The 27372-nt window shown below is 43.3% G+C and overlaps 1 protein-coding gene across 1 annotated transcript; it reads right to left on the bottom strand.

Moving 5' to 3' along the window:
* Positions 1–66: 66 nt before the first annotated feature.
* LOC139422728 (B-cell lymphoma 3 protein homolog) lies at positions 67–26602 on the bottom strand. Its single transcript, XM_071174038.1, has 9 exons — positions 25498–26602; positions 24836–25007; positions 11270–11378; positions 5545–5746; positions 2198–2286; positions 1934–2011; positions 1528–1695; positions 1029–1134; positions 67–950 (listed from the first exon to the last, which is right to left on the bottom strand). The coding sequence occupies exons 1-9, from the start codon at positions 26147–26149 to the stop codon at positions 466–468; spliced, it is 2061 nt and encodes a 686-aa protein (XP_071030139.1). The 5' UTR covers positions 26150–26602; the 3' UTR covers positions 67–465.
* Between the last annotated feature and the right edge of the window lie 770 nt (positions 26603–27372).

Genomic DNA, 27372 nt, shown 5'->3' with positions numbered 1-27372 from the left:
ACGTTAAAGACCATTAAGGTCGTGCATGTGTCCGTGTGGTGCTGTATGCATGAGAACAAATAGCAGTGCATAGAAAAATATTTATTCTTGGACTTATCAATTATTCAAAGTAAACAACAGTGAGCCTGAAAAATAATGAGTTTCAAGTAAGGTAGCAACATTCAAGACCTGGTGGAGCTCCAGTTTCCACACAGCCCATCACACACACACACACGGTGATAACAGTTCTGAATGCAGTCTATTCAGGAAACTGCGATAACGTTCATTCTTCCAGTGTAGGTTTCATTGCATTAGTCCCTTTACAAATCCATATGCATCCAGCTGAGCGCTAGATGAACATAATCATACCAGCATAAGCTCTATAGTCCAACAGTAGTAAATAAACTGTTCCTCTTTGTTTTAAGCTCAAGTCCTTCTGGTCACCAACCAATAATTCAGCAGGGACACTGAAAGCGCACCTCTTTGTCAACCGTTACCTTTGCCCATGCTGACGCTCGTGATGGAGACATCTGATTGGTCGCTGGAGGACCGGGATTGGCCAGGGGTCATTTGGGAGGCAGTGGCTGGGTAAGGGATGTTGGTGTGGAGGACGATAAAGGGAGGCTCTGGATAAAGAGGTCTCTGGACTCCAGGGGAGTAGTAGGCTAGTAAATGTCCTATTTGAGCATCAGTGATGGGGGACTGGTGGTGCATTGCTGGAGGGTAGCTGTAGGTCCTTCTCTGGGTCATGCTGATGTCCACTGCAGTCATCCTGTCGGAGTCAAGCCTCACCGGCAGCTGCTCGCTCTCCTGGATCTTCATTGGAGACTGGCGGCCTGACAGGCTCTCTGCTGATTGGCTGTGAGGAGAGGGAGTGGGAGGTGCCCGGGGGGAATGGGATGCGCTGTGGTGAAGAGGCGAAACTGTGGGAGTGGCCAATGGTGAAAGGCCTAGGCTGGGAGATGGGGAACCTGGGGACAGAGGGGTGTGATGAGTTTACTGTGTGCCCGAATGCATGATGCACATAAGTGTACTCGTCTCACCATTACCTCTGTTCTGTGAGTGGGGTGTGCTCCTGTGTGGTGAGGCTGGTACACACTGTTGAGCTTTGGGCTGCTGGTTTCTGGAGCCCTTCCCTCGTAGTACATCTGTTACCTGAGGACAGAGATCTAAAGGGTTAGGTTACCTGAGAGGACACACATTAACAGTGCTGCAATGACAACTAGTGAGTTCACGGCATCTGTGGGGCCAGCTACTGAGTGATAGCATTCCTTAGATTATTTGTGTGTTTTATTGTTGGTACGATTTGTCATTGTCAGTTTGTTACTTTGCCGCTGATAAGAAATTAGTTATTAGGTACAGCCACTAGAGGGAAGCACCCACAAGGATTAGTTCAGTCCTATGTCCACACTATTGTTCATTTAACCTACTAACCTCAGTTTTTATTCTCCTACACATCCGTAAAGCTATTGATTAGCGTGAAACAGAGGAGAGAGAGAAAAAAAGACCCTCTTCCATAGATCCAGTGTTAATTTTCTCCCTCCTCACCATCTTGTTCTTGGCCACCATCGCAGGGGTGTCATTGTGGTAGTTCTTCACACTGCTGTCGGCTCTGTTCTTCAGTAGCAGCCTGGCTGTGTCTACCTGGCCTCGCCCACAGGCACTGTGCAGGGCCGTGTTCCCACTGTACGACTGGCCATTCACATTACAGTCATTCTGAGGAGGGGGCAGGAGATTGATGAGAAGATATAAGCGGTAAAAATAAGTAACATGGTCAGTCTTTGACGATGTGTAACTAGACAGAGTCACTTAATGTTTTTCTTGCAAATCATTTTCCCAGAATGAAAAGAGAAACCTAAAAAGGGGAACAGGGGAGAACCTACAGACCATTTTAAATATAGATTAGCTGACTTCAGTAGAACAGCTGAGTCACATACAACACACGTAGCCTTACCTCTATGAGGAAGTGCACCATGTCCATATTGTGGTTCTCTACTGCGTGTATGAGAGGACTGTGGCCACTCTTGATGTCCTGCTTAGAGAGAGGAGAATGGGGACTGTAAAGTGGAACTGGAATTAATCTAATGAGTATTACCTGGTATTTAGTAATTGGATGATGCAGTAGGTTCAGTATGCCAGAATAACTCAAAGCCCATTTGAAATGGCCCAGCATTAAGGGGAGAGATGGAGAGTTAGGTGGGGGAGGAAGGTGACTGACCATAGCATTGATGTCCGCCCCAGCATCCAGCAGTATTCTGACCAGCTCCTTGTCTCCACCCTGTACAGCTAGGTGGAGAGGGGTGAGGCCTGGAGAGAGGGGGGAACAATAAGCAGTTAAGAGAATCACACGCACACACGCTCCAGAGCCCATGTGTATTCTAGGGGCTTTCTGCTGTTTTGAGTACAAGGCAAACCATGCTGTGCCCAGACTTGTCACACAGACCACCACAGCAGGAAATGCCCTCTTCCCCTCTGCCTCACACACCCACCACGGGACCCACAGCCTGAGTCAAACAGGGGAATGTGAGAATCAATAATACCAGTAGATTAATCTACAATCATATCAAATGGGTCGGTCACTTTCAGTGCAATTCGATTAAACTTACACAACTTAAGTCAGTCAAGCAACCATTTGAAATTTGTGCTACATAACGTTAGTATCTGTGTCGCAACTCAAATATTCCCACATGAATATGGGAATTCCCATATTATTAGGCATAAATGTTGACAACATTGTGGGGGGGTTACTTGCTTTATTTGGGTTAGTAGTATACATCTCACCGTTGCCACTTGTTGTAGACCCCCTTCAGCCCCCAGCTGTGCCCTGGACACCATATGTGACTTGATTGCCCCCCCCCATCTATCTTCAGAGTTCGTAATGTTAGGTGACCTAAACTGGGATATGCTTAACACCCCGGCCGTCATACAATCTAAGCTAGATGTCCTCAATCTCACCCAAATTATCAAGGTACCTACCAGGTACAACCCAAAATCCGTAACCATGGGCACCCTCTTAGACCTCATCCTGACCAACCTGCCCTCCAAATACACCTCTGCTGTCTTCAACCAGGATCTCAGCGATCACTTCCTCATTGCCTGCGTGCATAATGGTCCATGGTCAAACGACCACCCATCATCACTGTCAAACGCTCCCTAAAACACAGCGAGCAGGCCTTTCTAACCGACCTGGCCCGGGTATCCTGGAAGGATATTGACCTCATCCCGTTAGTAGAGGATGCCTGGTTGCTATTCAAAAGTGCTTTTCTATCCATCTTAAATAAGCATGCCCCATTCAAAAAAATGTAGATCTAAGAACCTATATAGCCCTTGGTTTACCCCAGACTTGACTGCCCTTGACCAGCACAAAAACATCCTGTGGCGTTCTGCATTAGCATCAAATAGCCCCCGCGATATGGAACTCTTCAGGGAAGTCAGAAACCAATATTCTGTCAGTTTGAAAAAGCTAGCCTTAGCTTTCCTAACAGAAATTTGCTTCCTGTAGCACTAATTCCAAAAAGTTTTGGGACACTAAAGTTCATGGAGAATAAGAGCATCTCCTCCCAGCTGCCCACTGCACTGAGGCTAGGAAACACTGTCACCACTGATCAATCTCAGATAATTTCAATAAGCAATTTTCCACAGCTGGCCATGCTTTCCCTCTGGCTACTCCTACCCCGGCCAACACCTCAGCACCCCCTGCAGATCTCTTTTGTATCGTCTGAGATCCCCAAAGATTGGAAAGCTGCCTCGGTCATCCCCCACACCTTAGACCCAAACTGTTAGACCTATAGCCATCCTGCCCTGTCTTTCTAAAATCTTTGAAAGCCAAGTTAATAAACAGATCACAGACCATTTCGAAACCCACTAACTTCTCCACTATTAATCTGGTTTCCGAGCTGGTGATGGGTGCACCTAAGCCACACTCAAGGTCCTACACGATATCATAACCGCCATCAATAAGACAGTACTGTGCAACCGTCTTCGTCGACCTGGTCAAGGCTTTCGACTCTGTCAATCACCGCATTCTTATCGGCAGACTCGATAGCCTTGGTTTCTCAAATGACTGCCTCGCCTGGTTCACCAACTACTTCTCCGATAGAGTTCAGTGTCTCAAATCGGATGGCCTTTTGTCCGGACCTCGGGCAGTCTATGGTGGTGCCACAGGGCTCAATTCTCAGGCCGACTCTTTTCTCTGTATACATCAATGATGTTGCTCTTGCTGCTGGTGATTCTATGATCCAACACCATTTTGTATACATCTGGCCCTTCTTTGGACACTGTGCTAACAAACCTCCAAACAAGCTTCAACGCCATACAACACTCCTTCCGTGGCCTCCAACTGCTTTTAAATGCTAGTAAACTAAATGCATGCTCTTCAACCAATTGCTGCCCACACCCTCCCGCCCGACTAGCATCACTGCTCTGGACAGTTCTGACCTAGAAAATGTGAACTACAAATACCTAGATGCCTGATTAGACTGTAAACTCACATTAAGCATCTCCAATCCAAAATTAAATCTAGAATCGTCTTCCCATTTTCCAACAACGCATCCTTCACTCATGCCGCCAAACATACCCTCGTAAAACTGACTATCCTACCGATCCTCGACTTCGGTGATGTCATTTACAAAATAGCCCCCAACACTCTACTCAGCAAACTGGATGTAGTCTATCTGTGCCATCCGTTTTATCACCAAAGCCCCATGTACTACCCACCACTGCGACCTCTATGCTCTCGTTGGCTGGCCCGCACTACATATCCGTCGCCAAACCCCAAACCTACTGGCTCCAGGTCATCTATAAGTCTTGGCTTGGTAAAGCTCCGCCTTATCTCAGCTCACTGGTCACCATAGCAACACCCACCCGTAGCACACGCTCCAGCAGGTATATTGCACTGGTCATCCCCAATGCCAACACTTCCTTTGGCTGCCTTTCCTTCCGGTTCTCTGCTGCCAATGATCTCTGAATTAAAAATCTCAATCTGGAGTCTTATAACTCTCTAACTTTAAGCATCAGCTGTCTGAGCAGGTTACCGATCACTGTACCTGTACACAGCCAATCTGTAAATAGCACACCTGACTACCTCATCCCAATATTATTACTTACCCTCTTGCACCCCAGTATCTCTACTTGCACATCTGCACATATCACTCCAGTATTAATGCTAAGTTGAAATAATTTTCGCCTCATGGCCTATTTATTGCTTACCTCCCTACATTTGCACACACTGTACATAGATTATTTTGTTATTGACTGTATATTTGTTTGTAACCCTGTTTTTGTCGCATTGCTTTGCTTTATCTTGGCCAGGTCGCAGTTGTAAATGAGAACTTGTTCTCAACTGGCCTACCTAGTTAAATAAAAGTGAAATAAATAAAGATCTATTATTGGTTTAGCCAAGTCATGTCTGGCATGACTACCACAAAGGAGCTGGCTATAGCAGAAACACTGTCAATTAGGTCATATTGGAAAGTTCAGGGGAATTTTGAATTGATGAGTTCAATTTAAATGAATCCCCTGAAATGTCTCAATTGAATCGATCCCAACATAGAAGTAGTAACTTACCCTCATAGTTCCTGACCTCCAGGCAAGTCAAGATGGAGGGGTGGGAAAGCACCACAGAGAGGCAGGCCTGCTGGCCGTGTTCACAGCAGAGGTGGACCGCTGTCTGACCGTTACGGTCCAGAGCCCCCGGATCAGCACCCGCACGCAGCAACGCCCCCACCAGCTGGGCCTGATGGGTAATGACAGCCAGATGAAGAGGGGTCTGAGAAAGAGGGAGATAATTCATCTTTAGACAATCTCATTAAACGAGAACATTTGAAAACCAGGAGCCTCATAAACGTTGGATAAATGTTACTCAATATCTGCTGTCACCATTTATGAAAAGACTGCCTGCGCACGTACAAAGTATTGATTTATAAACTTGGCGTACACCATACATACGCATGTTTCCCTTTTATAGACCCGTTCTGAAACTGTGCTTGTGAACTTACATTAAAACACCGGCTGAAAAACGTCCCATCATTCATGGTGACAATAACGCCCTTATTTGCTGTATACTTTGGAAGTATTCAAATTAGGCGAGGCCGTTTTCTAAAGGCAATAGCGAACTTGATCCAATGTCTTTGGAAGGGATTGTAGAATGTTAACTTTTGCAGTAACATTTTCTGTAGTCCCAGGCTATCTGACCATTTATGAAAGACAACTGCAAATTGCTGTGGACCTTCATTTATTTAAATAGGCAAGTCAGTTAACATTCTTATTTACAATGACGGCATAGCCTGTCCAAACCCTAACGACGCTGGGCCAATTGTGTGCTGCCCTATGGGACTCCCAATCACGGCCAGTTGTGATACAGCCTGGAATCGAACCAGGGTCTCTAGCACTGAGATGCAGTGCCGTAAACCGCTGCGCCACTCGGGACCTGTAAACAGATCGTTTTGAATTTAATAGGGCCTAATGATTTGCATTTACTTTCTCAAATCTCCATATCCATATCCCCTATTTGCACAAAATACTAATCTGCTTGTAATGCAATACTTTAAACACTAGAAAATGTGCATAAACATGGTCTAAAGTTTGCGGGAAGGTGAGCACATTTCCATGTCAAGCTTAGTTTTTATAAATGCCAACTTTTGCACATACGCACAGTTCATAAATGAGGTAAACCATTGTTTTTTAACCAAGAGGAGGAGGAAGGATAGTGTATTACTCCTGTTAATGGAATCGCATCTCCATCCTGTTCACAAGAGCTGATAAACAATTGTCTAGATAAGGTTGGACATACGCCCCCAAACAAACCGGAGCTGCCCAGTCACGGCAAAGAAGGCTTTCTGGCTTTATCCGCATTAGACATCGGCAGACAAAGATAAAACGCCACCCAGGATGGTAAACACACCATCAAAGTCCAAAATGCAAAACAGCTAGGAGATGGCTTCCACCAAGGTCAGGGTGAAGATACAGCCCCATATGGTTTTTCTTGTTTCAAAATTAGGTGCACCTAAAGCATTTGAAAGAACTAATACTTTTTCGAGCCAGGTCGGATGTGATCAATGAGGTAAAAACCTGTTTGTCTCAAGTGACCGGAACAGCCCATGTTGTGTAGGAAAGCCTGGGACCCGGCCCAGGTGATTCCAGAGACATGCCACTATGCAGGGGATTGCAGATTCCAACACAGGTTTACTGAAAGCACTTGTGCAATCTAGGATGTTCCAGAGACTATGGCCAATGATTAATTGATTCATAAAACCCGATTTGATAAATGTTAACTTTGTCAGTGGTCCAATGTCCAGAGACATTCAGAAAGGGTTTAGGGAAGTCGCTTGATCTGGAATCTATCATTGTTCAGTATGATTAACCTCAGTGGTCAGGATGATGTTCATTTAGTTTCACTTTGATTCAGGAAAAGCACGTACTTAGTGTGTGGGTGAGGGGGGGCTATGTTCCAGTAAAGAACAGCAGCAAAATACCAAAGCAGTGGCGGGAGAAAACACTGGTGAAATGCCGCCAATGTCTCAATGCCAGTGGCCCTCGCTGCCTGAGAAAACACTCCTATTTCCCTGAATCCTCAGTTACTCATGACTGATCTCACACACACTCGAGTGTTTGACCTCCCATGAACTACCAACAGTCTGACTCAGTCATCTTGTGCTTCCTAGAATGTACCGGAAGATGAAGCCGTAAAGGACGTAACCATCAGCATGTCACAATACTTAATCAAAAGGCCAAATCAAAGCTTTTATGATGGTCCAAAAACACTCAAGTTCATTGAGTTTAGTTCTAGCTTCCTGTAAACCATTCCAGAATGACAAACAAAAACTGCACAGATAAGAGGGGCAGAGTGTGGGGAGGGAGAGAAGGGGGAGCATAGGGTAAGAAAGCCAGGGAGAGGAATAGCTGGAAGTGGTATAGAGGGGAGGCAAGGGGATAGACGGGATAAGAGGGAAAATCCCTTCCCTCTCCCCTGCTGGCTGTGTGTCCAGAGTTACATTCCAATGAAATTAGCAGATAAACCAGAAGAACAGAGGAGTGGAGGGGAGAGTTCTAGGTATGAGGAAAAGCCTTGAATGGGTGGGTGTGTGCCAGACAAGGATACAAAAAACAGGAGGAGGAGGTAAAAACAATATGAGAAACTAAAGGTGTGCATTTAATCCCAAAATCCCAGACATGAAATATCCAAATCCAATGTCATTAGTAACCCTTTGAAGTAATCAATCATTCTTTTTCAAAGTTTTAATGGAAAAGTAGGTAAAGTGTGTTTTATGGTTGTGACCAGGTCATCATCACTGATAACGTTGTTCCTGTCATGATCCGTTTGCATAGGTTCCGCATATGCATTCAACAGCCTGGCAGGCAAATGGCCTGTCCATATCTGGTCCATAGTCCATATCTGACCCATTGCAATCACTCAGGACAGCATCTTCTCATTTTGAGGGAGGACAGCATCTTTCATTTTGAGGGAGGACAGCATCTCTCATTTTGAGGGATAACTGCAATGTTGCATGCCTTGTCTGGGCAGTCACCTAGATCCAACATATCCAGAACTCAAAGTGAAACTAAAAGAAAGAACAGAGTAGAACGTCAGGTAGAACAAGAACTATGTATGTGTATAAGTATGTGTACACCTGGATGGTCACTATTGTTGCCGTCAACATGTTTACTCATTCTATGACCACACTGAACAAAGTTGAGTAATTGAAACCTTAAAGATGGTATACCAAAAATCTTTGTCCCATCTTTAACATACTTTTACTAACCTTTTGTTTGGGAGCTTTGATGCAGCCATCCTCTACTTCCTGGTTGCACCATGAGAAAACAGCTCTGGTCATGTGACAATTTACACATTTCATTGCTACCCTTTATTATTTCAATATTTTCTGTAAATGCATTGATGTAACATTTATAGAGCCGTATAACTGGAAACGTGTTTTACGGTCACTATTGTGGCCGATGGGATTAAATAGGTTAATGTTATAGTTGTGCAACTTCCCAGGAAAGACTAACAAAGGCCCTTAACATACCATGGAAGAGCTCATTCTACTAGTTATTTTGCATAATTTATGCAATAGGAGGGGTCAACTCACAATGTACTGAGATAAGATCAGAAGGAGACAGCGACTAGAGCAGAAAGGGAAAGTCCCTGATTCTACCCTCAACCTCAGCAACAACTTATGTTGAAACAGTGCAGAGCAGGGGGGGGGGGGGGGGTCATGTGACTTCTCAGAATGAGGATACTAAGTGCACATACACATGCACTGTAGAAGCCTCACACAATACACTGCATGCCACAAGCATACACACACAAAGCGGCAACAGTAGCGTTAAGGACATGGTCATTTTGCAATATCTGAACAGTTTCCAGGGAATTTGCATAACCTAACATGGGAGTAACATTGGCCAGAGAATTGGGAAGTGCACCAGCTAGTAGATGTCAGTGTTTGGTTAGTAGTAGTGTCAGTGATTGGTTGGTTAGTAGTAGTGTCAGTGTTTGGTTGGTTAGTAGTAGTGACAGTGTTTGGTTGGTTAGTAGTAGTGTCAGTGTTTGGTTGGTTAGTAGTAGTGTCAGTGATTGGTTGGTTAGTAGTAGTGTCAGTGTTTGGTTGGTTAGTAGTAGTGTCAGTGTTTGGTTGGTTAGTAGTAGTGACAGTGTTTGGTTGGTTAGTAGTAGTGTCAGTGTTTGGTTGGTTAGTAGTAGTGACAGTGTTTGGTTGGTTAGTAGTAGTGTCAGTGTTTGGTTGGTTAGTAGTAGTGTCAGTGTTTGGTTGGTTAGTAGTAGTGTCAGTGTTTGGTTGGTTAGTAGTAGTGACAGTGTTTGGTTGGTTAGTAGTAGTGTCAGTGTTTGGTTGGTTAGTAGTAGTGACAGTGTTTGGTTGGTTAGTAGTAGTGACAGTGTTTGGTTGGTTAGTAGTAGTGTCAGTGTTTGGTTGGTTAGTAGTAGTGACAGTGTTTGGTTGGTTAGTAGTAGTGACAGTGTTTGGTTGGTTAGTAGTAGTGTCAGTGTTTGGTTGGTTAGTAGTAGTGACAGTGTTTGGTTGGTTAGTAGTAGTGTCAGTGTTTGGTTGGTTAGTAGTAGTGACAGTGTTTGGTTGGTTAGTAGTAGTGACAGTGTTTGGTTGGTTAGTAGTAGTGACAGCTGTTTGATACTCCCACACTGTTTCATAGCACCAGTGCTGCAGCTGATCTGGTAGTCGCACAATGTGCACATGCAACTCAGTACTGATATTAACTCTGTCAAACCGTTGAATTAAAGTGACCACTGAAGTATTGTTTGGACTTAGAATGGCTAGAGAATGTATTTTTTTGATGACAAAAGAAAATGTAAAGGTATTGTTTTTAAGATGTTTATTTTGGGTTTCAGACTATCCCAAATAGTAATTTACTTGATTATCACTGACAAATCTAATAAACAAAGAAAATGGTTCTCAGGCTTGGCAATAGGGTCATTTTGTTATCTAACACAGGCCTATCTGGTAGTCACATCATTGTGGCGAGCATCACGTCTCTCAGCCTGGACTGAATCTCACATGACACGAATGTATGCAGCCTGTCTGCTAGACTATACACTACAGACAGGATATCACTGTAAATGCTGGTGAGAACACACAACAAACTACCAACGTTATTTCTGGTAAGTGAGCGATGTGTTGTCTGAAACCCCAGTTGGGTGTGTGTGTGTGAAGGGTTCAGGGTGATTTCTCTGGGGTGATTAGGCAGACTAACAAAGCTGCAGAGGGGATGTGACATTGACAGGACACGATGGCATGCTGGAGGGGGGAAGAGGACTCATTTGAAAGTGATGGGAAAAGGCCATGAGGCGTTGATGAACAGAGCACAAAATATCACTTCAGAACACCCAGCCCTGAACAAAGGATACCAATCATAGCACATCCTTCCAAGCAATAGTTTTGTGCGTGTGACTTTGGCCTGCGGTAAGCACAGGTAACCAGAAACTACATTTCTTCTGATAACCGGCAGCCGAGAGGTAGGTGTCTACGGTAAAGAGGCTGGGCGAGGAGGAAATCAAGGACTTCCTCTATCACAACTTTCCTTGTTGTTGTGATCTAAAATCTGCAGTGAGTGGCAAGTGTGTGTGTGTGTGTGTGTACTTCCTACATTATCAGGACCCCAATGTCCTAACAAGGTAGAAAAAAATACTTTTTCAGGTCGAGTTTTTTTCAAATGCTATTTTAAGTTTAGGGGTTTTGGGGTTAGGGAAATAGGATTTTTACACGCAAAAGTCCTGACATTTCTGAAAACACAGCTGTGTGTGCTCGTGCATGTACCTCACCTGTCTCAGGTTGTTATAGATGTCCAGGTCTGTGTGAACAAGTCCCAGGAGAAGGATCATTCTTTGGATCTGAGCTTCCTGCCCCTGCACCACTGCTATGTGAAGAGCCCTGTAACACATGCACCGGAGTCAAAACTACACACAAATAACAGGTACACAACTATTTAAATGCACACACAAAATTGACACACTTTCACACAACTCCAGCATGATTGTAAAGTCGCTGCTTATATGTCATGACACAGAAACCCACTGATGCCTTAACTAACCTTTAAGCCAGCTAACTAACACTGGGCCAGGATAGGAACTGATTGACTGACCTGAAAAATCCTATGGCCTACAAACTGACTGACACACTAACTGGCATGTGATGGCTGACTCTGTAAAACACAATTGCGGTATAAAGTTTACACAAACCTACAATATGTTGACAAAGTCAGGCTAACCCATAAATGTATCTCCCCGGTCTGCCCCTGCACCATTACTGAATGACCGAGCACTGGCCAACTTCACTTGACCTATGACCTGATTCTCCACAACTGACAGTTAGGCTGAGAGAAGAGCAGTGTGGTGCGTGACTCATTACAAAACATGTTAAACTGATCAAGTTGACTAGGAAACTGATATTTATATAGTATGTAAAGTGAAAGAACAGAAACAGGCAAGAATGACGGGAGTTCTTGAATTTATATATATATTTATACATACACATTCGAATGGTAGTGCGTGGGTGTATACACACCCACTACCGTTCAAAAGTTTGGGGTCAAATGGCAGCTTCATTAAATGGTACCCCCAAAACACCAGTCTCAACAGTGAAGAGGAGATGCTGGCCTTCGAGGCAGAGTTGCAAAGAAAAAGCCATATCTCAGACTGGCCAGTAAAAATAAAATATTAAGATGGGAAAAAGAACAGACACTGGACAGAGGAACTCTGCCTAGAAGACCAGCATCCCGGAGTTCCCTCTTCACGGTTGGTGTTGTGCGGGTACTATTTAATGAAGCTGCCATTTGAGGACTTGAAGCGACTTTCTCAAACTAGGCACTAATATACTTGTCCTCTTGCTCAGTTGTGCACCGGGGCCTCCCACTCCTTTCTATTCTGGTTAGAGCCAATTCCAGTTTCTTGGCAATTTCTCGCATGGAATAGCCTTCATTTCTTAGAACAAGAATAGACTAATGAGTTTCAGAAGAAAGTGCTTTGTTACTGGCCATTTTGAGCCTGTAATTGAACAGACAAATGCTGATGCGCCAGATACTCAACTAGTCTAAAGAAGGCCAGTTGTATTGCTTCTTTAAATCAGCACAACAGTTTTCAGCTGTGCTAACAATTGCAAAAGGGTTTTCTAATGATCAGTTAGCCTTTTAAAATTATGAACTTGGATTAGCTAACACAATGTGCCATTGGAACACAGGCGTGATGGTTGCTGATAATGGGCCTCTGTATGCCTATGTACTGTAGATATTCCATTAAAAAAGGCAGTTTCCAGCTACAATAGTAATTTACAACATTAACAATGCCTACACTGTATTTCAGATCAATTTGATGTTATTTTAATGGACCAAAAAAAAAGTGATTTTCTTTCAAAAACCAGGACATTTCTAAGTGACCCCAAACTTTTGAACAGTTTTGTGTGTATATATTTTTGAATGATAAGTGTGTACACACACACACACACACACACACACACACACACACACACACGTTCAAAAGCTTGGGGTCACTTAGAAATGTTCTTGTTTTTGACACACACACACACACATATATATATATATATATATATATATATATATAATTTCAGTAAACACCCGTTTGGTTTGATGTAATTTCCTGTTGTGTGACAATGGCACGGCCCTCTGTTTTTGGGAAGATAATCACCATTAGAACTACGGTCTCCATTAGGGGCTTTGTGTGTTTTCATGTCTTTCAGCTTCCTCCAATGAATATCGATCGTAAATGCAGAACAAGAGAAAAAATGTTGACAGGAAATTGGGTAGGGACATTGAGAGAGTCATTTAAAAGTACCTTTATGTAAAAGTAATTTATGGTAATAAGCTTTGTTTACTTCCTGATCTATTGTCCATTAGAACAGACTAAAGAACATATTGGTGTTTGGCATGTCTACCTACTTCACATACAACTAATGTCTGAGGAGATGAGTAACAACATATTTGCATACTGCAAAGAGGAAATGGAAGATAAAGAAAATACGTAGGCCTACACACAAAGACCATCTTTCATGCATTGTTCAAAAGACCGCTCTTATACCAAACAAATTTAGCGGAAAACCTTTTTAAATCTCCAGCATCTACCTTGGCTTTCTAACACTGGTCACAAATGATATGTGCTGCAGGCCTACACAATACAAATGTAATGTCCCGAGACAAAAACATGTCATTCTCTTTCAGAGAGTTGTGAGTTGATAATGTCATACATTCCTCCACATAACTACACCGAACAAAAATAAACACGTGTTGTTTTCATGAGCTGAAATAAAAGATCCCAGAAATGTTCCAAAAGCTTATTTCTAAAAATGTTTACATCCCTGTTTGTGAGCATTTCTCCTTTGCCAAGATAATCCATCCACGTGACTGGTGTGGCACATCAAGAAGCTGATTAAACATGATCATTACACAGCAACTGTTCAGTATCTGACCGTAAGGCCCTACAGAGGGTAGTACGTACGGCCTAGTACATCACTTGGGCCAAGCTTCCTGCCATCCAGGACCTATATACCAGGCAGTGTCAGAGGAAAGCCCAAAAAATGGTCAAAGATTCCAGTCACCCAAGTCAGACTGTTCTCTCTGCTACCGCATGGCAAGCGGTACCGAGCGCCAAGTCTAGGTCCAAAAGGCTCCCTAACAGCTTCTACCCCCAAGTTAAGACTGATGAACAATTAATCAATTAAATGGACACCCAGACTATTTACATTGAACCCCCCCCCCCCCCTTTGTTTTTATACTGCTGCTACCCCCGCACATTTACTCAGTACCGGTGCCCCCTGTATATAGACTCGCTATGTTGTTATTCTACTGTTACTTTTTATTTATTTTGATTTAGTAAATATTTTCTTAATTATTTATTGAACTGTACTGGTGGCTATGGGCTTGTAAGTAAACATTTCACAGTAAGGTCAACACCTGTTGTATTTGGCACATGTGACAAATAAAATTAGAATTGACAGGTGCACCTTGTGCTGGGGACAATAAAAGGCCACTAAAATATGCAGTTTTGTCACAACAGTACCACGGGTGTCTCAAGTTGAGGGAGTGTGCAATTGATATGCTGACTGCAGGAATGTTCACCAGAGCCTTTGCCGGATAACAGCCCATGAACACAATTTAATTGTATCAATGGCAATTTGAATGCACAGAGATACCGTGACACGATCCTGAGGCCCATTGTCATGCCAATTATCCTCTATCACCAGAGCCTTTTGTTCAGTAGAAATTGTAGTACAAGTCCATAGCTTGAGCCAACAATTCCCTTAGCATCAACAGTGAACACAGATTAAAAATATATATAAAATAACTTACAACTTATGCTCTGGCTCGGTGTACGACAGCGTGTCCCAGTTCTTGCCAATATCCAGTAACTTCGCACAGACATTGAAGACGAGTGGGACAACATTCCAAAGGCCACAATCAACAGCCTGATCAACTCTGAAGGAGATGTGTTGCGCTGAATGAGGCAAATCAGTCACACCAGATACCGACTAGTTTTCTGATCCAAGCCTCTACCTTTAAGGTATATGTGACCAACAAATGCGTATCTGTATTCCCACTCATGTGAAATTCATAGATTAGGGCCTAATCAATTTATTTCAATTGACTGATTTGCTTATATGAACTGTAACTTAGTAAAATATTTGAAATTGTTGCATGTTGCGTTTTGTATTTTTGTTCAGTAGAAATTGTAGTACTAGTCCATAGCTTGAACCAACAATTCCCTTAGCATCAACATCAAAGTGAACACAGGTTTAAAAATATATATAATAATTCACAACTTATGTTGGAGGGCTCGTGTGTGAGATAGAGAGAGGTCATACAGCTTAGCTCTGTTTTACCAGGCAGAGAGAGACGGACTTGACAGCTGAAGTAATATTTGGGTGCCAAGCCGAAACATTACATTCTTTCTGAGCTTGATTTAAGGCAAGTTCTAACAGAACACTTATCAGCATACGGCCTTGGGTGGATCTCATTATTGCCTCTCTTAAAGACAGGTGCGTGCCTACCTGCACTTATGAGTAATTAAACCTAACATTATGCATTAGGAATATATAGTGTTATACAGGGCAGTATGTTACTAATACAGACTGACCATTGAGACATTATCCATCTCTGATCAACCTGTCTCACCGTAGACCTTCATATTCACACACACACAGAGTGGCTGGGTGGATGCATCTTTCACAACACAATCACAACACATACAATGCATAGCACAGGTGTGGAGATGTGTGGTAACATTTTACAGAGCCCGAGGTTTGGAGGCGGGTGTTTGACTGACGTCAATGCAAAAGGCAGGTCTAACCAATCACAACCAGCCATCTCATTCGTGTAGCTAGTGAAACACAGACCAAAACATGTCAACAAACCATAGCCAATACAACCTTGTTTTCCTCATTTCTTATTCAACTTGAGTAAACAAATCTTTCACATAGAGAAAGACACAATAGGGATGACAGTTTGTCTTTGTAAATGAAACCCATCTCCATACAAGTGTAGTTGTAACCGGCACTGTGGTGACTGATGCAACTGAAGATGACCACAAGACAGTCTCATAACAGTAAAACGTGTGACAGTGTTGACGCCCCTCTCTCGCAATCTGACCTGACTAATGGCCATACAGCACAGTGAAGCCACTCAGCCGTCTGATCAGTGTGAAAAGCAGAAATTGTTTGGCCGTGTGTGTCGGTTCTTTCCTCAAAGCTCCCCTTACCGGTAAGTGAGAACCACCCATCACCTTACACACCGTACAAATACCACCCCTCACCACACACTGTACAAATACCACCCCTCACCCCACACACACACATCGTACAAATACCACCCCTCACCCCACACACACACACACACACACCGTACAAATACCACCCCTCACCACACAAATACCACCCCTCACCCCACACACACACACCGTACAAATACCACCCCTCACCACACACACACACCATACAAATACCACCCCTCACCACACACACACACACACCGTACAAATACCACCCCTCACCACACACACACACCGTACAAATACCACCCCTCACCCCACACACACACACCGTACAAATACCACCCCTCACCACACACACCATACAAATACCACCCCTCACCACACACACACACCGTACAAATACCACCCCTCACCACACACACACACTGTACAAATACCACCCCTCACCACACACACACACCATACAAATACCACCCCTCACCCCACACACACTGTACAAATACCACCCCTCACCACACACACACCGTACAAATACCACCCCTCAAAAGTGACCTGATGGCTTCACGCCTGTCTCAGTGGACTAATCCATTGCGGAGGCCACGGGGATTGCTCATTAAATCACCAGTAGTACATTTCATTTCCCAGATTTCTAGTCTACAATGTTTTATGGTAATTGCTGTTAATGCATTCAAGTTATTACTACAACAACAACAGTCTTTTACCATTCTCATTGTCAGAGTGGACACTGTTTGAGGATCGCACAACCTAGGCTACACTTCTGAGGAACAAGTTTTGGTTTATTTCATTCCATTTAGGAGTTGTCAATTTACTCATTGTAATTTGTAGTCGCTTCTGTTAATGTTGAGTAAGGACAAGCACCTGACTATACATAGAAGTAGGCCTAGGCTACCTGGTCTGCGCGCAAATGTAGGCTATAAATGTGCCCATTTGGGGATCTGATAGTATTTCTGATTGTCTTAACTCACCACCACAGTGGAACTTCTGAAAGTAATTTTTTCTTCACCTCAAACAGCGAGTCAACTAAATCTGTTTTTACGTCCATTGAGAATGACAAGGTCATCCACAACGTAGACTATTTGAAAAACATTTTTAGCTCTCTTTTGATAACCACTGAGCGTGAAAGGGGGAGAAAAGAATAATGCTTTGATCCCGTGGAAACTACTTATCCCTTGCGCAAATAGCCAAGTGCTACAGTGCCTTGCAAAAGTATTAATCCTTGGCGTTTTTCCTATTTTGTTGCATTACAACCAGTAATTTAAATAGATTTTTATTTGAATTTCATGTAATGGGCATACAGAAAATAGTCCAAATTGGTGAAGTGAAAAAAATGGCTTGTTTAAAAAATTCTCTCAAAAAAATAAAAAAACAGAAAAGTGGTGTGTGCACATGTATTCACCCCCTTTGATATTAAGCCCCTAAAGATCTGGTGCAACCAATTACCTTCAGAAGTCACATACACATAATTAGTTAAATAAAGTCAACTTGTGTGCCACATGATCTCAGTATACATGCCTGTTCTGAAAGGCCCCAGAATCTGCAACACCACTAAGCAAGGGGCACCACCAAGCAAGCAGCAGCATGAAGACCAAGAAGCTCTCCAAAACGGTCAGGAACAAAGTTGTGGAGAAGTACAGGTCAAGGTTGGGTTATAAAAAAAATCTGAAACTTTGAACATCCCATGAGCACCATTAAATACATTATTAAAAAATAGAAAGAATATGGCACCATAACAAACCTGCCAAGAGAGGGCCGCCCACCAAAACTCACAGACCAGGCAAGGAGGGCATTAATCAGAGAGGTAACAAAAATACTAAAGATAACCCTGAAGGAGCTGCTAAGCTCCACAGCAGAGATTGGACCACTAAGTCGTACACCCCACAGAGTTAGGCTTTACGGAATAGTGACCAGAAAAAAGCCATTGCTTAAAACTTCTTAGGGATAGGGGGCAGTATTCGGAAGTTCGGATGACTGAGGTGCCCAAAGTAAACTGCATGTTACTCAGGCCCAGAAGCTAGGATATGCATATAATTGGTAGTATTGGATAGAAAACACTGAAGTTTCTACAACTGTTAAAATAATGTCTAAGTATAACAGAACGGATATGGCAGGTGACCACCCATAATGGCTGTCTATGGGAAAATCAAAGGAAATCCTCCCAGATTGACATCTAGTGGAAGCCATATGAACTGCAGTCTTTAGAAAGGGTTTCAGCTTGTTTTTTTTGAAAAATGAGCTAGAATTTGTAGTTTTCCTAGGTGGCTCTCATTTTGACTGTTGTCTTGTGGCGCGAGTGGATGAGGGCGCGCACTTCGTTATTTATCGCCGGTATTGAACACACTATTCTCCATCTTAAATTTGACCATTTATTTACATATTAGGGTACCTGAGGATTGATTAGAAACGTTGTTTGACTTGTTTGGACGAAGTTTATTGGTAACTTTTGGGATTCCTTTGTATGCATTTTGAACGAGGGAAACAGGTGGATTACTGAATCAAGCGCACCAACTAAACTGACTTTTTTGGGATATAAAGGACTATTGAACAAAAACAACCATTTGTTATGTAGCTGGGACCCTTGGGATTGCAAACAGAGGAAGATCTTCAAAGGCAAGTGATTTATTTTCTCTATTTCTGACTTTTGTGACACCTCTGCTGGTTTGGAAAATGTTTAATGCTTTTATATGCGGGGCGCTGTCCTCAGGTAGTCGCATGGTATGCTTTTGCCGTAAAGCCTTTTGAAATCTGACAAAGCGGCTGAATTAACAAGAAATTACGCTTTTAAACGATGTAAGACACTTGTATTTTCATGAATGTTTAATATTATGATTTTTGTATTTTGAATTTCGCGCTCTGCAATTTCACCGGATGTTGTCGAGGTGGGGTGCTAGCGGCATGTCTAGCCCAAAGAGGTTAACTTCTTATGGCTGGGGGGCAGTATTGTGTAGCTTGGATGAATAAGTTGCCCAAAGTAAACGGCCTGCTCCTCAGTCGCTAATATGCATATTATTAGTAGTATTGGATAGAAAACACTGAAGTTTCTAAAACTGTTTGAATGATGTCTGAGTAGAACAGAACTCATATGGCAGGCAAAATCCTGAGGAGAAATCAAAACAGGAAGTGAGAAATCTGAGCTTGGTATGTATTCACCACAGTTCCCAATGAAATCCCCTTGAGATATTAATGTTGCACTTCTTATGGCTTCCACTAGATGTCAACCGTCTATAGAAATTTAAATGAGACTTCTACTGTGTTGTGGGACTGAATGAGAGCAGAATCTCAGGTGACTGGCAGTCAGCCATTTTCTGAACACGCGCATTCCTCATGGTATCCACTTGCATTCCATTGCTCATCAAGACACAAAGGAATACTCCGGTTGGAACTTTATTGAAGCTATATGTTAAAAACATCCTAAAGATTGATTATGTACTTAGTTTGAAATGCTTCTTCGACCTGTAATATACATTTTTTACGTTTTGTCCGACGTAACGCTGACTGACCAGAATGAGCGTTTGGATATGTATACCAAACGCGCTAACAAAAGGAGGTATTTGGACATAAATAACGGACATTATCGAACAAAACATTTATTGTGGACCTGGGATTTCTGGAGTGCTTTCTGAAGATCATCAAAGGTAGGGGAATATTTATCATGTCATTTCTTGTTTATGTTGACGCCAACATGGCGGCTATTGTGACTATTTTTCTGAGCGCTGTCTCAGATTATTGCATGGTTTGCTTGTTCCGTAAAGTTTTTTTGAAATCAGACACAGCGGTTGCATTAAAGAAAAAAATAAGCAAACACATTTGTATTCGCCAAAAGGCATATGGGAGACTCTCCAAACATATGGAAGAAGGTACTCTGGTCAGATGAGGAAAAAATGTTGCATTTTGGCCATCAAGGAAAACGCTATGTCTGGTGCAAACCCAACACCTCTCATCACCCCGAGAAGACCATCCCCACAGTGAAGCATGGTGATGGCAGCATCATGCTGTGGGGATGTTTTTCCATCGGCAGGGACTGGGAAACTGGTCAGAATTGAAGGAATGATGGATGCCGCTAAATACAGGGAAATTCTTGAGGGAAACCTGTTTCAGTCTTCCAGAGATTTGAGACTGGGAAAGAGGTTCACCTTCCAGCAGAACAATGACCCTAGGCATACTGCTAAAGCAACACTTGAGTAGTTTAAGGGGAAACATTTAAAATGTCTTGGAATGGCCTAGTCAAAGCCCAGACCTCAATCCAATTGAGAATCTGTGTTATGACTTAAAGATTGCTATATACCAGCGGAACCCATCCTACTTGAAGGAGCTGGAGCAGTTTTGCCTTGAAGAATGGGCAAAAATCCCAGTGGCTAGATGTGCCAAGCTTATAGAGACTTGCAGCTGTAATTGCTGCAAAAGGTGGCTCAACACAGTATTGATTTTTGGGGTGGGGTGGGGTGGGGGGAGGGGGTGAATAGTTATGCACGATCAAGTTCTGTTTTTTTTGTTTGTTTGTTTCACAAAACAATATTTTGCATCTTCAAAGTGGTAGGCATGTTGTGTAAATCAAATGATACAACCCTACCCCAAAATCTATTTTAATTCCAGGTTGTAATAAAATAGGAAAAATGCCAGGGGGGGGAGGGTGAATACTGTCGCAAGGCAGTGTATGTCTGTCCGCAGCTCATTGTAGCGGCACTTCACTACCATCTTAATTTGCCTAATAACTCCCACCAGATCAACATTGGCACTCAAGTGATTACAGTGATAATAGGTAACCCATCAAAAACAACTGACTGGGTTCTCCCATGCAGTGAGGAAGCAGAATTAATGAATCTGCAGCAGTCTTTGTCACATAGTAAACATGTATTTGTGGAGTATGTGAGTAGATGACAAACATGCATTATTGCAGCACAATGAGGATGACAACAGTAATGGCATCAGTTCTGATTAAAAACAGTCCCCAGATGAGTATATGCGAGGTGCCTCTCCCAACATTCCTCAAAAAGCTATCAACACCCAACTGACCTAGTAACAGGTGTCTCCATTCAGTGCAATGGTGAGATTATCACACACTTGAACAAGGTTCCTCTCTTTCTCTTTCTCTCAAGATGAAACTGCTCTCTCTCCTGTTCCTGGAAGTGGGGCAGACCACAGCCCCAGATAACCCAAAGCACACTGACGCAGGAGCGCTGGGCCGCACTCATACACACACTGAGCGACAGAGACTGGCAGTGGCGTACATGTGGTATCCTGTTTTGGGGGAGGCGTGGGAATGCGGGTTGCTGTGGCCAGCAGACCAGCTGAGAGAGCGACGACTCTAAGACAGGTGTATTAAATAAAGGGGAACCAGAAACACACCACAGTCCAACTTACAATAAATCATTTTTAAAAACCCTTTGTCATTTAGCAGACCCTCTTATCCAGAATGCATACATTTCTTACTTTTTTGCAAATTGGACCCCTGTGGGAATTGAACCCACAACTCTGACATTGCAAGCACCAAGCTCTAACAACTGAGCCACCCTAAATCTGGAGCCTGACATAGCCTTTATGGTTGCCTGTCAGTTTTGGAAACAATTTTACAAATAATTGCTTTATTGATCTTTAAAGCAGCCTCTATGGTCCTGGCCTTGGGAACAGCCTGCCGGAGGATCTGAGGGCGGGCCTCAGAAACTGGAGACATTTTTAAGAAAAATCTCAAGACATACCGTTCTAGCTGTGCTTTTACGTAAGGTGCTTTTAGTCATACTATTTACTTTTTTTTATACCATTCTATATTTATTTCAATCAATTAGTCTCATGTCCACCTATTTTATTGTTATACTATTTAATTTGTTAAGCACTTTGAAATGCAAATGTATCCTCTAAGAAATGTGCTATATAAATAAAGTTTGATTGCCATGGCAGCACTATAGCTATTTCCTCCAGTTTATTGACCCCGCCCCTACCTACATGTCTGCATAGGTTGGATGCATATCCCTGGCCAAGCACAGCAGTGAGCCAAAGTTGTTGGGTACAATACATGTGGTTTACAAGGAACTGCTGAACAAACGTCATCCCCACCTGTATTATATAAGCATGACTACACTCAATGTGAACTGTCCCCATGTTACTGCACTGATTACACACCTGTCTTTCATTCAAGCAGCTAGAAGGACAATGAACAGGGAGGGGAGTGTGTCACAGAGGGGTGAGAGATGAACAGGGGAGAATGAGACAGGGGTGAGAGTGTTAGTGAGAGATAAGCAGGGAAATGATCAGAAGAAAAAGCGAGAGAGATCGATGAGGGAGAGAGAGAGAGAAAGCGGTAAATGAGGAAGTGAGGAGCGGATGTTTGGGTTTTGAGCTCATTCATTTAAAAACACAGAAATGAAAACAGAGATACAGAAAGACCTGAGAAAACCACAGTCACACATTGAGAGGCGCAGGCTCAGAGGTTTTCCCGAAACTGAGGGGCTCAGAGGCGATGAGAACTGAGGATTAACACCCCATTGACGTAAGCACACACACACAGACACACTTGGGGATGGTGGGGGGGCTGAGAAGTGGCGCTGTCTTTCTGCTGAAATCTAACTTTTCATCAGACAGACCACAATACAAGTAGCTACCAGCCAGGGTAATGTACTTCTTTACAGTCTACCACTTCATCAAGTAGTTTGACTTCATAAGAACAGCACCCAAAAGCCCCAGTGCAACCGCCTAGGTACTGTTCGATTATTAAAAAAATGTAAAAGTACATTTTTTTAAAAGGCACAAAAAAATTGAGCACTGAAATGTAAATGCACTTTAATACTGATACATCTTAAACATCCTGTGATCAGATTGCAAGGGGCTTTCTTCCTGATTGATTTCAGTGCTGGTCCCTGGGCTCTACATCACATGAAATCATCCCAAGCAGAACTGCCATGGCTCGAAACCCACAGCCAGGTCTGCACTTTCTCGATCATGTGTTTTTTTGTGATGGGATGCAAATGACAGTGACACACGGCACTTAAACTACAGGAACATGACTTGCTTGGAAGGACATATGATTTCAGTCACATGACTATTTTTGTATCATCCTCGCATTTCTGTCAGTGAACAGGTGAGTGCTCAGGTGTAGAAGGTCAGAGAGGGCATCGGTGCGTTTTGTTGGTATTAACATGTGATTGAATGTACCACATCCACTCCTTAACCTCTAACATAAGGTGACCAGACATCCCCGATGTTGGTGGCCTGTCCCCGGCTAGTACTGGCAATGTCCCTGATTATCCCCCAGAAAGAAAAGCAACTCAATTTAAATTGAGGCTGATATTTCAGTAATCAAAAGCTGTATGCAATCGGATTTCAATGTAAAATTTCTCACCACTTGTATCAAACTTGTTTGCTCCCTTCTATGAGAACATTTGGTCAGTGATACATTGTAACAACTGCATGAACAACCATGCCCATAGCCAGAAAACCTTTCCAACAGCATAGGCTACCAAACTGGGGTGATTCATTTGAGGGGTTAATCCATTTGTGTTATAAATAATTAAAGTATTTGAAAGGACTATAGCGGAAATATATAGTTAAAAATAATTCTGTGGGCGGCCTCCCAAGTGATGCAGTGGTCTAAGACGCTGCATCGCAGTACTAGCTGTGCCACTAGAGAACCTGGTTCCAGTTCAGGCTGTGAGCAGCCGGCCATGACTGTGAGACCCAGGAGGCTGTGCACAACTGGCCCAGCGTTGTCCGAGTTAGGGGAGTGTTTGGCCGGCAGGGATGTTCTTGTCCCATCGCGTACCAGCGACTCCTGTGGCGGGCCGGGCGCAGTGGCGGCTGGCTTCCAGGTTAAGTGGCCGTTGTGTCAAGAAGCAGTGCGGCTTGGCTGGGTTGTGTTTCGCAGGACGCACGGCTCTCGACCTTCGCCTCTCCCAAATCCGTACGAGAGATGCAGTGATAGGACAGGACTGTAACTACCAATTGGATACCACCAAATTGGGGAGAAAAAGGGGTTAAAAAAAATATTTAAAAAATATAATTATTCCATGGGATATTTTGATCTTCTTTCTTCATTTTTTGTGTGTTGTTATCTGGTCACCTTACTCTAATAGTCATCCCAGCCTCTCAGAGACAAGCCTGTCTCTCATATGAAGACTCACACAAACAATGCAAAGAGACACAGAACACGGCACACACACACAGTACAGATCACAGCGGTCAAGTTCAATCCCAGAATCCCCCTCACCCAGTGACACTTTCACTGAGCAGTAGAGCAGAGAATTGACTCCATTAATCATTACGGAGACAGGAAGTGAAATGAAGGTAAAGAATGTGGTGTGGTGTGATAAGGGTACACACAGCACACTCCTCTCTCTCACCACCAACACCCCTCAGCCAGGTGAATCATAGACCAAAACAAACAGACTGTGTGACATCTCCTCTCCCTCCAACACATACCTAACTGATCAGGGTCATATGTGAAATGGAAAACAAAAATGACCTACTGAACTCGACCCAGTCCATAGCGCCTTGCAGGTAGTCAGGGTTAGCAAGGAACCCTCAGAGGGCAACAGTACTAGGCCCTATCTGCTTCATGAGACTAACTGAAGTTCAATGCATGTAGGGTTTTCAAAAAAAACATACGTGTCACCGTCGTTGTCTTGGCACGTCGCCTGGGCAACATCTGCCAGAAGGTGTTCGGTATGTCCCGTCGGGTAAAGAGAGGACTGGAGAGGAGAGACAGGCAAGTTCACAACCAGCGGTGACCTGCTGGGCCAGGAGTAGAATGGGTACCCTGGATAGGGATCTGGGTGACCTAGGGAGGGAGGGGGTAGATAGAGAGAGATGGTTGGTACGATAATGTGAAATAAGGAAATTACAGATGACCCATTGACATGTTTTGCAAGTTTTTAATCAGTTCAATAATTTAATCACTGGAAGGTCTGGCAAAACAGTTTCTCAATGACCGGGGTTCCAAAGCAGGACTAACCATCACTGCACAATGACAAACGATCTATGAAGTAACATTCCACAGAGAAAAAAACAGTTTGACTCAAAGGCAAATGACCACTAACTGATTCAGAAATATTTTATTTTTCAAACCAATAACTTTGATTATAGTCAAATTAATACACTAATACACTTAATACACACTCTGACATGACTGTCAGATATGATTAGGCATTTTAAGGAGAAAAAAAACATATGAAAATGCGATGAGATAAACTTTGAATAATAATGTAATGAGCTGTACACTTTCATTTTAATATTTTTGTACGTGTCTTTTGCCAGGGCGACTAACTTACAGCAAGGACGGAGTGCTTGCATTGAACGAGCCGGATCGACGCTTTGGTGTCCATTGTCAAAACCGCGGGCGACGGACAATTGTCTGTGTGAGACCGATGCCAGGGAACCAATATTCTCATTGTCGTAGCTCTTTAAAAAAATATTTGGAGGACTCTGTCTGCTGCACAAGTCTTTGTTTTTGTAGGGGGATAAGCGCTCATCTCTCTCGGGTGGGTTACGTGGCTGTTCCGGAGTCTCCCATTCGGTAGGAAATTGACGTTTCCTAAAAGGAAGCCTCGAGGAAGATATGTCCCGTGTTCGTGTGTCTGTTGTGCTGCGCTCACCAGGGTTCGGAGTGAATAGCGTGTGATAAGTTACAACTGGGGAGTGTTTTTTCTCCAGTACTGCCGGGTTTCCCGTGTTCACAGGAGGTTTTATCAACGATGATCCACAACGACGTGCCAGCGGCTCCACCGTCGGGCTGGCATGTCCGTTTGGACAGTCATCCTCCGTGTGTGGGGCAGTGGGATACGGTACTCTCGCCCGAACGGAGCGACCTTTGCTGGTGGGAGTCCCGTCGGCACCGTTCCCACACTCCCTATTTGTGGTGCGCAAATCCAGTGGCACTGTGGTTTGAGTCTGGTGACCGTTCATGGTCATGGTCCTCGGCATGAACACGGATCAAGTATCCTGGAATCAGCCTCAGGAGTTTGTCGTCTCAAAACATAGCAGTGATTCAAATGCCAATTCAATTTATGTCTTCTATAGCCTAGGCACAGTCTCCTTCTCCACGAAAGTATCCAAATGTCGTTTTGCATTTGGAGTTTAATAATGTAATTTGCCATGCCAAAACAAGAATGTCTCGAGGCTATTCTCCAAATCCATAAATGTTCCTTTTGAGAATTTGTGGACACTGATAATTGAAATAAATTAAATCACACAACTGAATTGTGGTAAATGTTTTGAATATGATAAATAAGTCGAATAACCTAACTGACGGTAACACACCTGCAATATAACTGCAGGTAGGCAAGTGAAGAATATCAGTAGGCAATTATGTTCCTTTTATTGCAACGAATCAAATAGTCCGTAAACTGTCTGTCTCTCTCATTCACATAACCAAATCCCCGAAACTGGGGCTTTCCCTTTCGTATAAGAATTAACTCTTTACCTTCCTGTTTGCAAACTCAAACAGTGCGTTCTGACGGTCTACTTTTTTTTTTAAACCAACGCCTTTAAGACATTAAAGGTTTCTTGTAACTTAAATGTTCAATGTTAATTAAGACATATGATTGATTTAATTCACTTAATGTTAGAATTCCTGTTTTACCCCAGTTTAGGCTATGGATTGACCTAATATGTCAACGATGACGAATGCTTTTTTCAGATTTTAAGTTAGGACTAGCACAAACGCTGCTAGAGATGGCAAAATGGCACGCAATGCTCGAATTCTGCGTAGAGTGCATTTGGCACCAGGAAGTGGTGAGAAAAAAATGTGATCTAATCCAGGGGTTTCAAATTTATTCCATGGAGGGTTTAGTGTCTGCAGGGTTCTGATGGGCAAGGCATTGTGCCCTTGAGCAAGGCACTTAACCCCCCACAACTCCTCCATGGGCGCACAATGTGGCAGCCCCCTCCTCCAAACTGTATATGTATGCGTGTCTGTTGGAGGGGTTGAGATAAAGCAGAGGTCAAATTTCAGTGTGACTTTATGTACAATTGACCCCCCGCAATACACACACATCTCACCCAACTTTGTTGGTTTGCCTCCAGCTGATTCTTCAGTTTGGGACTTTCCTCAGATGTATCGAAGTGTGGAACCGCCAACGGAAAATCAAGCTTTGTGTCTAAAGTCCCTGAAACACCCTGCTGAATCTGTGCTGACATGTTGTGCA

This window comes from Oncorhynchus clarkii, chromosome 2 (genome assembly GCF_045791955.1).
Source record: "Oncorhynchus clarkii lewisi isolate Uvic-CL-2024 chromosome 2, UVic_Ocla_1.0, whole genome shotgun sequence".
Lineage (NCBI taxonomy): Eukaryota > Metazoa > Chordata > Actinopteri > Salmoniformes > Salmonidae > Oncorhynchus > Oncorhynchus clarkii.
Note: the sequence above shows the minus strand (reverse complement) of the source record. Positions and strands in the feature narration are given on the sequence as shown.

Coding starts and splice junctions, on each gene's coding strand:
- LOC139422728 (XM_071174038.1), bottom strand. CDS start 26,149: ATGCCGAGGACCATGACCATGAACGGTCACCAGACTCAAACCACAGTG. Junction 11,379..24,835: donor CAAGACAACGACGGTGACAC/GTATGTTTTTTT, acceptor CATGTGTTACAG/GGCTCTTCACATAGCAGTGG. Junction 5,747..11,269: donor TCTATAACAACCTGAGACAG/GTGAGGTACATG, acceptor CCTCTTTCTCAG/ACCCCTCTTCATCTGGCTGT.